We start from the raw sequence: 13,882 nt of genomic DNA on the forward strand, positions 1-13,882 counted from the left end.
TACAAGTAGGATATTGCGGTTTCAAAACCTATATTTTTTTTATATAAAAATGTATCAATAGTGACATTGTGACACTATTATCTGTCATAAATCGCTAAATAACACCCCACATGTACATATTTTTTTTAAAGTAGACAACCCAGGGTATTCAATATGGGGTATGTCCAGACTTTTTTAGTAGCCACTTAGTCGCAAACACTGGCCAAAGTTAGCGTTTATATTTGTTTGTGTGTGAAAAAAGTAAAAAACTAAATTGAACGCTAATTTTAAAAATGTATGTTTTGAAACCGCAATATCCTACTTGTACCTATAGCCCTATAACATGCAAAAAAATAGCAAAAATCATGTAAACACTGGGTATTTTTAAACTCAGGACAAAATTTTGAATCTATTTAGCAGTTTTTTTTCATTCGCTTTTGTAGATGAGTAAAAGATTTTTCACATAAAAGTCAAAAAACGTGTTTTTTTTTCAATTTTTCATCATATTTTTTCATTTTTTAAAAACTAAATTACATGAGATTATATAAATAATGGTATGTAAAGAAAGCCCCTTTTGTCCTGAAAAAAACAATATATAATTTGTATGGGAACAGTAAATGAGAGAGCGGAAAATTACAGCTAAACACAAACACCACAAAAGTGTAAAAAGATGCCTGGTCGCAAATGTACAACATCGCAAAAACAGGCCAGTCCTTAAGGGGTTAATATGTCATGTACCTACCTGCACAACAAAAATAAAGAATTTAAAAAAAATAAAAAAATACTTTGTTTGTGCCCTTTTCCAACCTGGTTCAGTAAATGGGGCTTACTGAACCAAGTACTGTATAGGCAGACCACCCAGAACTGGAAGTGTGGAGGCAATTTACCTCCCATGTTGGGAGCCTGCTGTAGGTAAATTGCCATCTTTTTTTAACCGAACACGGTCAGCGGTGTGTGTAGCCATATTCATGCAACTGAAATCGGCTACACAGTTCCATGAACACTGCTGACCCTTACCTTCTCCTACACTCAGTTTTCATCCGTTTGGCGATGGGACTTAGTCATTTTTTCAGTGTGAAATTGACCGACCGCATAAAGGACTTCCGACTAACTTTTTAACCCCTGGAAGGAATCACCTGAATTTTGGATATGTTTATATTTGTAGTGTGCTGAATAATAATTCAGCAATATTGAATGTATAGTTTTAAAGTTATAGTACATGTGTAAAAACTGTATTTCTCTGCCTGTGATAATTACATTAACCCATTGTGTTCAGTAATTATATCACAGGCAGAGGGGATGATTTTGTCTGTAATCACTGGGAGTGTCTGAGTGTTTTGTACGTATTGATTGGTTGTTCTGCAAAACCATGTGGGCGGTACTATGTGTGTAAAATGTGCATAAAAGCTGAGTGTTGGATTAAAGCTTCAGTTCTACTTACTGGGGGAATCTGCTACAAGGGATTGCTATGCTAGTCATACTCTCTTGCTATATCACTACTAAGCTCTTGTAAGAGCTTGTTCCTGTCTTGCTCTCTGAAGGAGTCTACGGTGGTTATGGTGTCAGCTGCAGTGCTTGGAGCCCTCAGGAAGCGCTAAGAGCATCCTTCAACGGAGGTACCCAGTCAGGGTGCCAGGTGATCCATTACAGTATGTGACAAGACCAATCTCGCCACTGTGCATTGGAGGAGCCTGGTTGCCCGCCTGCTGCCTTTAGACTATGGCCCCATGTTGAAACACTTGATTTTGCCCTGCTTGAGCGGTGATACCCCAGATAGCTATGCCATGGAGCCCATTTGTATAATGAAAGACTATGGGAAAGACTTTGGCTCCATGGCAATTGAACTGTATGTGTGTGGTCTGAGCGCCATTCAGTAATAGTGTGTGCTCAGACCTAAGCTATCTGGGGATATGTTGCATGTCTGTATTTTATGTAATAAATGTAACCTTGTGTATTTTATTGTATGTTACTGTCTTTTTACTGCCATGTGCTTAATGGAGTTTTGCCTCTGTCCTTGGAGATAATTGGATTACTTCCCAATTATCTCCAGGATAGAAGACTCTGTGGAACTGGTTTTGGGCAGAAAAGCCATGCTTCATTTGGTCACGAAGGACTTCGATCTATCTTTTGAACCACTGGACCAATTTGATTTTGACGTATGTTTGTATTTGGAGTATGCTGATTCTGAAAATGTAAGTTTTATGTGAATGTGATGCATACTTTTAAAGTTATGAATAATGTGGAAAAACTGTATTTCTCTGTCTGTGATAATTACATTACCCATTGTGTAAGGTAATTGTATCACAGGCAGAGGGGAGGATTTTGTGTGGGAGTGTCTGAGTGTATTGTACGTGTTTGGTTGTTTCCAAAACCCTGTGGGTGGTACTAATGTGTATATAAGAACAATAAACCCACAGCTCTGTCTGACCACTGCTTGACCCTCACCACGGAGCCTTGTCTCGTTCTTGGGGGGATTTATTGTATGCTGTTCCAGTTTGACTGCTAGGAGTGTAAACCTATTCGTATGTTTTTTCCTATTCGGCTGTTTACAGCATTCGTATGGTTCCGGTTCGACTGTTTACGGCATTCATATGCTTCTCCGGTTCGGTGGATTGGTGTCTACAGTAGCTGTGCCTGTGTCTCTGGAAGGGAAGGTCTACTAAACGGCTTTTAACCCCCTTTTATGCCTGGGGGTGCCGTTACATAGTATCTTTCTCCCGAACGGCGTTCTCCTAATTCATCTGTGAGCGGAACAGGCAGTGGTACAGTTTTCCCCGAGGATCGCGGGATCGCGTAACCGAAAGGAGTCCCAGACAGTCAACAACCATGTACCAATGCCTGCGTTCGGAAGACAAACTGGCCCCAATTCACTAGAGCACGGTTATATAAATGGTGGCCACCCAGGGAAAGCACTTAAGCTAATTAAGTCTTTGAAGTTAAGAAGCCAGGAGGTGGTCGGTGTTTGGAGGGGGGGTGGGGGGGTAGGGGGGGGGTATAAAAAAGGGACCCCTGTTTGTTTCTTTACATGGGAAACAAACAGGGGTCGTACAGACAACCGAAGGAAGAGGGGAACAAGTCTGCTACAACCTTTTCAGCAGTAGGTCTATGTCCAGTAGGTGTAACCATTTCAGCAGTAGGTCTATGTCCAGTAGGTGTAACCCTTTCAGGTAAGTGTAACCCTTTCAGCAGTAGGTCTGTGTCCAGTAGGTGTAACCCTTTCAGCAGCAGGTCTATGCCGAGTAGTTCTGTGTCCAGTAGGCTGGGCAGTGTATGTGAGTGCACTCTAAAGTGGCTCACACATACACTGCCCAGCCACCTGAGTCTATGTCAGCGTGCCTTCAGGTGGCAGGGCAGTCTATGTCAGTGTGCCTTCAGGTGGCTGAGGCAGTGTGAGTGCTCCCTCAGGTGGCTGGGCAGTGTATGTGAGTGCATCCTCAGGTGGCTGGGCAGTGTGAGTGCTCCCTCAGGTGCCTGGGCACTGTGAGTGCTTCCTCAGGTGGCTAGGCAGTGCATGTGTGAGTGCACCCTCAGGTGGCTGGGCAATGTGTGTGAGTGTGCCCTCAGGTGGCTGGGCAGTGTAAGTGTGAGTGCCCCCCATGTGGCTGGGCAGTGTGAGTGCCCCCTCAGGTGGCTGGGTAGTGGGAGTGCTCCCTCAGGTGGCTTGGCAGTGGGAGTGCTCCCTCAGGTGGCTGGGCAGTGTGTGACTTTGAGTGCTCCCTCAGGTGACTGGGCAGTATGAGTGAGTGTGAGTGCCCCCTCAGGTGGCTGGGCAGTATTAGTGAGTGTGAGTGCTCCCTCAGGTGGCTGGGCAGTGAGTGTCAGTGCCCGCTCAGGTGGCTGGGCAGTGTGAGTGCTCCCACAGGTGGCTGGGCAGTGTGAGTGTGAGTGCTCCCTCAGGTGGCTGGGCAGTGTGAGTGCTCCCTCAGGTGGCTGGGCAGTGTGAGTGTTCCCTCAGGTGGCTGGGCAGTGTGAGTGCCCCCTCAGGTGGCTGGGCAGTATGAGTGTGAATGCTCCCTCAGGTGGCTGGGCAGTGTGAGTGCCCCCTTAGGTGGCTGGGCAGTATGAGTGAGTGTGAGTGCTCCCTCAGGTGGCTGGGCAGTATGAGTGTGAGTGCCACCTCAGGTGGCTGGGCAGTGTGTGAGTGTAAGTGCCCCCTCAGGTGGCTGGGCAGTGTGAGTGAGTGCCCCCTCAGGTGGCTGGGCAGTATGAGTGAGTGTGAGTGCTCCCTCAGGTGGCGGCTGGGCAGTGGGAGTGTGAGTGCTCCCTCAGGTGACTGGGCAGTGTGTGACTGAGAGTGCTCCCTCAGGTGGCTGGGCAGTATGAGTGAGTGTGAGTGCCCCCTCAGGTGACTGGGCAGTATGAGTGAGTGCCCCCTCAGGTGGCTGGGCAGTATTAGTGAGTGTGAGTGCCCCCTCAGGTGGCTGGGCAGTGAGTAAGTGTGAGTGGCCCCTCAGGTGGCTGGGCAGTATGAGTGAGTGTGAGTGGCCCCTCAGGTGGCTGGGCAGTATGAGTGAGTGTGAGTGCTCCCTCAGGTGGCTGGGCAGTATGAGTGAGTGGCCGCTCAGGTGGCTGGGCAGTGTGAGTGCTCCCTCAGGTGGCTGGGCAGTTTGAGTGAGTGTGAGTGCCCCCTCAGGTGGCTGGGCAGTATGAGTGAGTGTGAGTGCCCCCTCAGGTGGCTGGGCAGTGTGAGTGTGAGTGCCCCCTCAGGTGGCTGGGCAGTGTGAGTGTGAGTGCTCCCTCAGGTGGCTGGGCAGTATGAGTGTGAATGCTCCCTCAGGTGGCTGGGCAGTGTGAGTGCCCCCATAGGTGGCTGGGCAGTATGAGTGAGTGTGAGTGCTCCCTCAGGTGGCTGGGCAGTATGAGTGCCCCCTCAGGTGGCTGGGCAGTGTGTGAGTGTAAGTGCCCCCTCAGGTGGCTGGGCAGTGTGAGTGAGTGCCCCCTCAGGTGGCTGGGCAGTATGAGTGAGTGTGAGTGCTCCCTCAGGTGGCTGGGCAGTATGAGTGAGTGTGTGGCCGCTCAGGTGGCTGGGCAGTATGAGTGAGTGTGAGTGCTCCCTCAGGTGGCTGGGCAGTATGAGTGAGTGTGAGTGCCCCCTCAGGTGGCTGGGCAGTGAGTGAGTGTGAGTGCCCCCTCAGGTGGCTGGGCAGTGAGTGTGTGAGCGGCCCCTCAGTTGGCTGGGCAGTATGAGTGAGTGTGAGTGCCCCCTCAGGTGGCTGGGCAGTGAGTGTGAGTGCTCCCTCAGGTGGCTGGGCAGCTCCCTCAGGTGGCTGGGCAGTGTGAGTGCCCCCTCAGGTGGCTGGGCAGTGTGAGTGTGAGTGCTCCCTCAGGTGGCTGGGCAGTGTGAGTGTGAGTGCTCCCTCAGGTGGCTGGGCAGTGTGAGTGCTCCCTCAGGTGGCTGGGCAGTGTGAAAGTTCCCTCAGGTGGCTGGGTAGTGAGTGTGAGTGCCCGCTCAGGTGGCTGGGCAGTGTGAGGGAGTGTGAGTGCCCCCTCAGGTGGCTGGGCAGTGTGTGAGTGCTCCCTCAGGTGGCTGGGCAGTGTGAGTGTGAGTGCTCCCTCAGGTGGCTGGGCAGTATGAGTGCCCCCTCAGGTGGCTGGGCAGTGTGAGTGAGTGTGAGTGCCCGCTCAGGTGACTGGGCAGTACAAGTGAGTGTGAGTGCCCCCTCAGGTGGCTGGGCAGTATTAGTGAGTGAGTGCTCCCTCAGGTGGCTGGGCAGTGAGTGTCAGTGCCCGCTCAGGTGGCTGGGCAGTGAGTGTCAGTGCCCGCTCAGGTGGCTGGGCAGTGTGAGTGCTCCCTCAGGTGGCTGGGCAGTGTGAGTGATTGCCCCCTCAGGTGGCTGGGCAGTGTGTGAGTGCCCCCTCAGGTGGCTGGGCAGTGTGAGTGAGTGTGAGTGCCCGCTCAGGTGACTGGGCAGTACAAGTGAGTGTGAGTGCCCCCTCAGGTGGCTGGGCAGTATTAGTGAGTGAGTGCTCCCTCAGGTGGCTGGGCAGTGAGTGTCAGTGCTCCCTCAGGTGGCTGGGCAGTGAGTGTCAGTGCCCGCTCAGGTGGCTGGGCAGTGTGAGTGCTCCCTCAGGTGGCTGGGCAGTGTGAGTGCTCCCTCAGGTGGCTGGGCAGTGTGAGTGATTGCCCCCTCAGGTGGCTGGGCAGTGTGTGAGTGCTCCCTCAGGTGGCTGGGCAGTGAGTGTGTGAGTGGCCCCTCAGGTGGCTGGGCAGTGTGAGTGAGTGCCCCCTCAGGTGGCTGGGCAGTGTGAGTGTGAGTGCTCCCTCAGGTGGCTGGGCAGTGTGAGTGCCCCCTTAGGTGGCTGGGCAGTGAGTGTGAGTGCTCCCTCAGGTGGCTGGGCAGTGAGTGTGTGAGTGGCCCCTCAGGTGGCTGGGCAGTGTGAGTGAGTGCCCCCTCAGGTGGCTGGGCAGTGTGAGTGTGAGTGCTCCCTCAGGTGGCTGGGCAGTGTGAGTGCCCCCTTAGGTGGCTGGGCAGTATGAGTGTGAGTGCCCCCTCAGGTTGCTGGGCAGTGTGAGTGAGTGCTCCCTCAGGTGGCTGGGCAGTGTGTCAGTGTGAGTGCTCCCTCAGGTGGCTGGGCAGTGTGTCAGTGTGAGTGCTCCCTCAGGTGGCTGGGCAGTGAGTGTGTGAGTGGCCCCTCAGGTGGCTGGGCAGTGTGAGTGAGTGCCCCCTCAGGTGGCTGGGCAGTGTGAGTGCCCCCTTAGGTGGCTGGGCAGTGAGTGTGAGTGCTCCCTCAGGTGGCTGGGCAGTGAGTGTGTGAGTGCTCCCTCAGGTGGCTGGGCAGTGTGTCAGTGTGAGTGCCCCCTCAGGTGGCTGGGCAGTGAGTGTGAGTGCCCCCTCAGGTGGCTGGGCAGTGTGTCAGTGTGAGTGCCCCCTCAGGTGGCTGGGCAGTGTGTCAGTGTGAGTGCCCCCTCAGGTGGCTGGGCAGTGTGTCAGTGTGAGTGCTCCCTCAGGTGGCTGGGCAGTGTGTCAGTGTGAGTGCTCCCTCAGGTGGCTGGGCAGTGTGTCAGTGTGAGTGCTCCCTCAGGTGGCTGGGCAGTGAGTGTGAGTGCTCCCTCAGGTGGCTGGGCAGTGAGTGTGTGAGTGGCCCCTCAGGTGGCTGGGCAGTGTGAGTGAGTGCCCCCTCAGGTGGCTGGGCAGTGTGAGTGTGAGTGCTCCCTCAGGTGGCTGGGCAGTGTGAGTGCCCCCTTAGGTGGCTGGGCAGTATGAGTGTGAGTGCTCCCTCAGGTGGCTGGGCAGTGTGTCAGTGTGAGTGCTCCCTCAGGTGGCTGGGCAGTGTGTCAGTGTGAGTGCCCCCTCAGGTGGCTGGGCAGTGAGTGTGAGTGCCCCCTCAGGTGGCTGGGCAGTGTGTCAGTGTGAGTGCCCCCTCAGGTGGCTGGGCAGTGTGTCAGTGTGAGTGCCCCCTCAGGTGGCTGGGCAGTGTGTCAGTGTGAGTGCTCCCTCAGGTGGCTGGGCAGTGTGTCAGTGTGAGTGCTCCCTCAGGTGGCTGGGCAGTGTGTCAGTGTGAGTGCTCCCTCAGGTGGCTGGGCAGTGTGTCAGTGTGAGTGCCCCCTCAGGTGGCTGGGCAGTGTGTCAGTGTGAGTGCTCCCTCAGGTGGCTGGGCAGTATGTCAGTGTGAGTGCTCCCTCAGGTGGCTGGGCAGTGTGTCAGTGTGAGTGCTCCCTCAGGTGGCTGGGCAGTGTGTCAGTGTGAGTGCCCCCTCAGGTGGCTGGGCAGTGTGTCAGTGTGAGTGCTCCCTCAGGTTGCTGGGCAGTGTGTCAGTGTGAGTGCTCCCTCAGGTGGCTGGGCAGTGTGTCAGTGTGAGTGCTCCCTCAGGTGGCTGGGCAGTGTGTCAGTGTGAGTGCCCCCTCAGGTGGCTGGGCAGTGTGTCAGTGTGAGTGCTCCCTCAGGTGGCTGGGCAGTGTGTCAGTGTGAGTGCTCCCTCAGGTGGCTGGGCAGTGTGTCAGTGTGAGTGCTCCCTCAGGTGGCTGGGCAGTGTGTCAGTGTGAGTGCCCCCTCAGGTGGCTGGGCAGTGTGTCAGTGTGAGTGCCCCCTCAGGTGGCTGGGCAGTGTGTCAGTGTGAGTGCTCCCTCAGGTGGCTGGGCAGTGTGTCAGTGTGAGTGCCCCCTCAGGTGGCTGGGCAGTGTGTCAGTGTGAGTGCCCCCTCAGGTGGCTGGGCAGTGTGTCAGTGTGAGTGCTCCCTCAGGTGGCTGGGCAGTGTGTCAGTGTGAGTGCTCCCTCAGGTGGCTGGGCAGTGTGTCAGTGTGAGTGCTCCCTCAGGTGGCTGGGCAGTGTGTCAGTGTGAGTGCTCCCTCAGGTTGCTGGGCAGTGTGTCAGTGTGAGTGCTCCCTCAGGTGGCTGGGCAGTGTGTCAGTGTGAGTGCTCCCTCAGGTGGCTGGGCAGTGTGTCAGTGTGAGTGCTCCCTCAGGTGGCTGGGCAGTGTGTCAGTGTGAGTGCTCCCTCAGGTGGCTGGGCAGTGTGTCAGTGTGAGTGCTCCCTCAGGTGGCTGGGCAGTGTGTCAGTGTGAGTGCCCCCTCAGGTGGCTGGTTAGTATGAGTGAGTGTGAGTGCCCCCTCAGGTGGCTGGGCAGTGTGTCAGTGTGAGTGCCCCCTCAGGTGGCTGGGCAGTATGAGTGAGTGTGAGTGCCCCCTCAGGTAGCTGGGTAGTGAGTGTGAGTGCCCCCTCAGGTGGCTGGGCAGTATGAGTGAGTGTGACAGGACTGGTAGAGCCAGCCCTTTGCCCTTATTAAATATGGCTGTACGACATGTTTTGCTACCGACGTCATCATCACTAGCTCCAATTAACGATCAGGACATCAATACCCGGAGACCACGCCCCGAATCGTACAGCCAATCAATGAGCGTCATGTAGCTCCACGCCCAGTTTCCGAATGCGACCAATCAGCGCTCGCCATCCATCCCGGAAGTAGTGTGAGTGGGTCAGGAGGAAGCCGGAAGTGACCGAGGCCGCTGTTACGGTGTCGGGATGGATCGGTGACAGAGGCCGATGGAAGGGGCGGGTCCGGGGGACTCGGGAAACGGGACTGGCAGCGGCGGCGGGGAAACAGGCGTGGTTTACACCATGGAGAACAAACCCATCGTCACCTGTGAGTTATATACTATTATCATTATTATCATTATATTATATTATTATATTACTATTACTGTTATTATATTATTATTATTATATACTATTACTGTTATTATTATTATTATTATTATATACTATTACTGTTATTATATTATTACTATATACTATTACTGTTATTATTATATTATTATATTACTATTACTGTTATTATTATATTATTATATTACTATTACTGTTATTATTATTATTATATTATATTACTATATACTATTACTGTTATTATCACTATATTATATTATTACTGTATTACTGTTATTATTATTATTATTATATTATATTATTACTGTATTACTGTTATTATTATTATTATTATATTATATTATTACTGTATTACTGTTATTATCTATCATATTACTATATTACTGTTATTATTATTATTATATTATTACTATATACTATTACTGTTATTATTATTATATTACTGTATACTATTACTGTTATTATTATTATATTATTATATTATTACTATATACTATTACTGTTATTATTATTATATTATATTACTGTATACTATTACTGTTATTATTATTATATTATTACTATATACTATTACTGTTATTATTATTATATTACTGTATACTATTACTGTTATTATTATTATATTATTATATTATTACTGTATACTATTACTGTTATTATTATTATATTATATTACTGTATACTATTACTGTTATTATTATTATATTATTACTATATACTATTACTGTTATTATTATTATATTATATTACTGTATACTATTACTGTTATTATTATTATATTATTACTATATACTATTACTGTTATTATTATTATATTATTACTATATACTATTACTGTTATTATTATTATATTATATTACTGTATACTATTACTGTTATTATTATTATATTATTACTATATACTATTACTGTTATTATTATTATATTACTGTATACTATTACTGTTATTATTATTATATTATATTACTGTATACTATTACTGTTATTATTATTATATTATATTATATTATTACTGTATTACTGTTATTATTATTATTATTATATTATATTATTACTGTATTACTGTTATTATCTATCATATTACTATATTACTGTTATTATTATTATTATTATTATATTACTATATACTATTACTGTTATTATTATTATATTATATTATATTATTACTGTATTACTGTTATTATTATTATTATTATATTATATTATTACTGTATTACTGTTATTATCTATCATATTACTATATTACTGTTATTATTATTATTATATTATTACTATATACTATTACTGTTATTATTATTATATTACTGTATACTATTACTGTTATTATTATTATATTATTATATTATTACTATATACTATTACTGTTATTATTATTATATTATATTACTGTATACTATTACTGTTATTATTATTATATTATTATATTATTACTGTATACTATTACTGTTATTATTATTATATTATATTACTGTATACTATTACTGTTATTATTATTATATTATTACTATATACTATTACTGTTATTATTATTATATTATATTACTGTATACTATTACTGTTATTATTATTATATTATTACTATATACTATTACTGTTATTATTATTATATTATATTATATTACTATATACTATTACTGTTATTATCACTATATTATATTATTACTGTATTACTGTTATTATTATTATTATTATATTATATTATTACTGTATTACTGTTATTATTATTATTATTATATTATATTATTACTGTATTACTGTTATTATTATTATTATTATATTATATTATTACTGTATTACTGTTATTATTATTATTATTATATTATATTATTACTGTATTACTGTTATTATCTATCATATTACTATATTACTGTTATTATTATTATTATATTATTACTATATACTATTACTGTTATTATTATTATATTACTGTATACTATTACTGTTATTATTATTATATTATTATATTATTACTATATACTATTACTGTTATTATTATTATATTATATTACTGTATACTATTACTGTTATTATTATTATATTATTACTATATACTATTACTGTTATTATTATTATATTACTGTATACTATTACTGTTATTATTATTATATTATTATATTATTACTGTATACTATTACTGTTATTATTATTATATTATATTACTGTATACTATTACTGTTATTATTATTATATTATTACTATATACTATTACTGTTATTATTATTATATTATATTACTGTATACTATTACTGTTATTATTATTATATTATTACTATATACTATTACTGTTATTATTATTATATTATTACTATATACTATTACTGTTATTATTATTATATTATATTACTGTATACTATTACTGTTATTATTATTATATTATTACTATATACTATTACTGTTATTATTATTATATTACTGTATACTATTACTGTTATTATTATTATATTATATTACTGTATACTATTACTGTTATTATTATTATTATATTATTACTATATACTATTACTGTTATTATTATTATATTACTGTATACTATTACTGTTATTATTATTATTATTATTACTATATACTATTACTGTTATTATTATTATATTATTACTATATACTATTACTGTTATTATCTATCATATTACTATATTACTATTATTATTATTATTATATTATATTATTACTGTATTACTGTTATTATCTATCATATTACTATATTACTGTTATTATTATTATTATATTATTACTGTATACTATTACTGTTATTATTATTATATTATTATATTATTACTATATACTATTACTGTTATTATTATTATATTATATTACTGTATACTATTACTGTTATTATTATTATATTATTATATTATTACTATATACTATTACTGTTATTATTATTATATTATATTACTGTATACTATTACTGTTATTATTATTATATTATTACTATATACTATTACTGTTATTATTATTATTATTATTACTATATACTATTACTGTTATTATTATTATATTATTACTGTATACTATTACTGTTATTATTATTATTATTATTATTATTATTATTATTACTGTATACTATTACTGTTATTATTATTATTATTATTATTATTATTACTGTATACTATTACTGTTATTATTATTATTATTACTATATACTATTACTGTTATTATCACTATATTATATTATTACTGTATTACTGTTATTATCTATCATATTACTATATTACTGTTATTATTATTATATTATATTATTACTGTATTACTGTTATTATCTATCATATTACTATATTACTGTTATTATTATTATTATATTATTACTATATACTATTACTGTTATTATTATTATATTATATTACTGTATACTATTACTGTTATTATTATTATATTATTATATTATTACTATATACTATTACTGTTATTATTATTATATTATATTACTGTATACTATTACTGTTATTATTATTACTATATACTATTACTGTTATTATTATTATATTATATTACTGTATACTATTACTGTTATTATTATTATTATTACTATATACTATTACTGTTATTATTATTATATTATTACTGTATACTATTACTGTTATTATTATTATTACTGTATACTATTACTGTTATTATTATTATTATTATTACTATATACTATTACTGTTATTATTATTATTATTATATTATTACTATATACTATTACTGTTATTATTATTATTATTATTATTATTATTATTATTACTGTATACTATTACTGTTATTATTATTATTACTATATACTATTACTGTTATTATTATTATTATTATTATTACTATATACTATTACTGTTATTATTATATTATATTACTGTATACTATTACTGTTATTATTATTATTACTATATACTATTACTGTTATTATTATTATATTATTACTATATACTATTACTGTTATTATTATATTATTATATTATTACTATATACTATTACTGTTATTATTATTATATTATATTACTGTTATTATTATATTATTACTATATACTATTACTGTTATTATCACTATATTATTATTATATTACTATATACTATTACTGTTATTATTATTATATTATATTACTGTTATTATTATTATTATTATATTATTACTATATACTATTACTGTTATTATTATATTATTATATTACTATATACTATTACTGTTATTATTATTATTATTATATTATTACTATATACTATTACTGTTATTATTATTATATTATTATTACTGTTATTATTATTATTATATTATTACTATATACTATTACTGTTATTATTATTATATTATTACTATATACTATTACTGTTGTTATTATTATTATATTATTATTACTGTTATTATTATTATTATATTATTACTATATACTATTACTGTTATTATTATTATATTATTACTATATACTATTACTGTTATTATTATTATTATTATATTATTACTATATACTATTACTGTTATTATTATTATTATATTATTACTATATACTATTACTGTTACTATTATCATTATTATATTATATTACTATTCTTGTATTACTATTATTATCCCCTTAAGGACACAGCTTCAGAAGCTGGACTTACCTTTAAGGACACAAGCAATTTTTACATTTTTTGTTGTTTGTGTTCAACTGCAATTTGCATCTCTGTCATTTATTGTACCAACACATATTATATACAGTTTTTTTTAGACAACAAAAAGGTTATTAAGTTGATGTGACATATTCATAGATACATTCTCATTTATTACCCAAAAAAATGCAAAATAATGGGGAGAAAACAAAAAAATGCTTTTTCCCCCCCACGTT

At 40.2% G+C, this 13,882-nt stretch overlaps 1 protein-coding gene across 2 annotated transcripts in view; it reads left to right on the forward strand.

Annotated features, from left to right (window-relative positions):
* Nucleotides 1-8,900: 8,900 nt before the first annotated feature.
* Nucleotides 8,901-13,882, forward strand: part of TRAPPC10 (trafficking protein particle complex subunit 10) — an 85,811-nt gene continuing 80,829 nt past the window's right edge. For both annotated transcript variants that reach the window (XM_063445748.1, XM_063445755.1), the window contains exon 1: nt 8,901-9,060. In XM_063445748.1, the coding sequence (XP_063301818.1) occupies nt 8,961-9,060 (100 nt within the window). In that variant the 5' untranslated portion in view covers nt 8,901-8,960. The remainder of the gene's footprint in view (nt 9,061-13,882) is intronic.

This window comes from Pelobates fuscus, chromosome 1 (assembly GCF_036172605.1).
Source record: "Pelobates fuscus isolate aPelFus1 chromosome 1, aPelFus1.pri, whole genome shotgun sequence".
NCBI classification, from domain to species: Eukaryota; Metazoa; Chordata; class Amphibia; order Anura; family Pelobatidae; genus Pelobates; species Pelobates fuscus.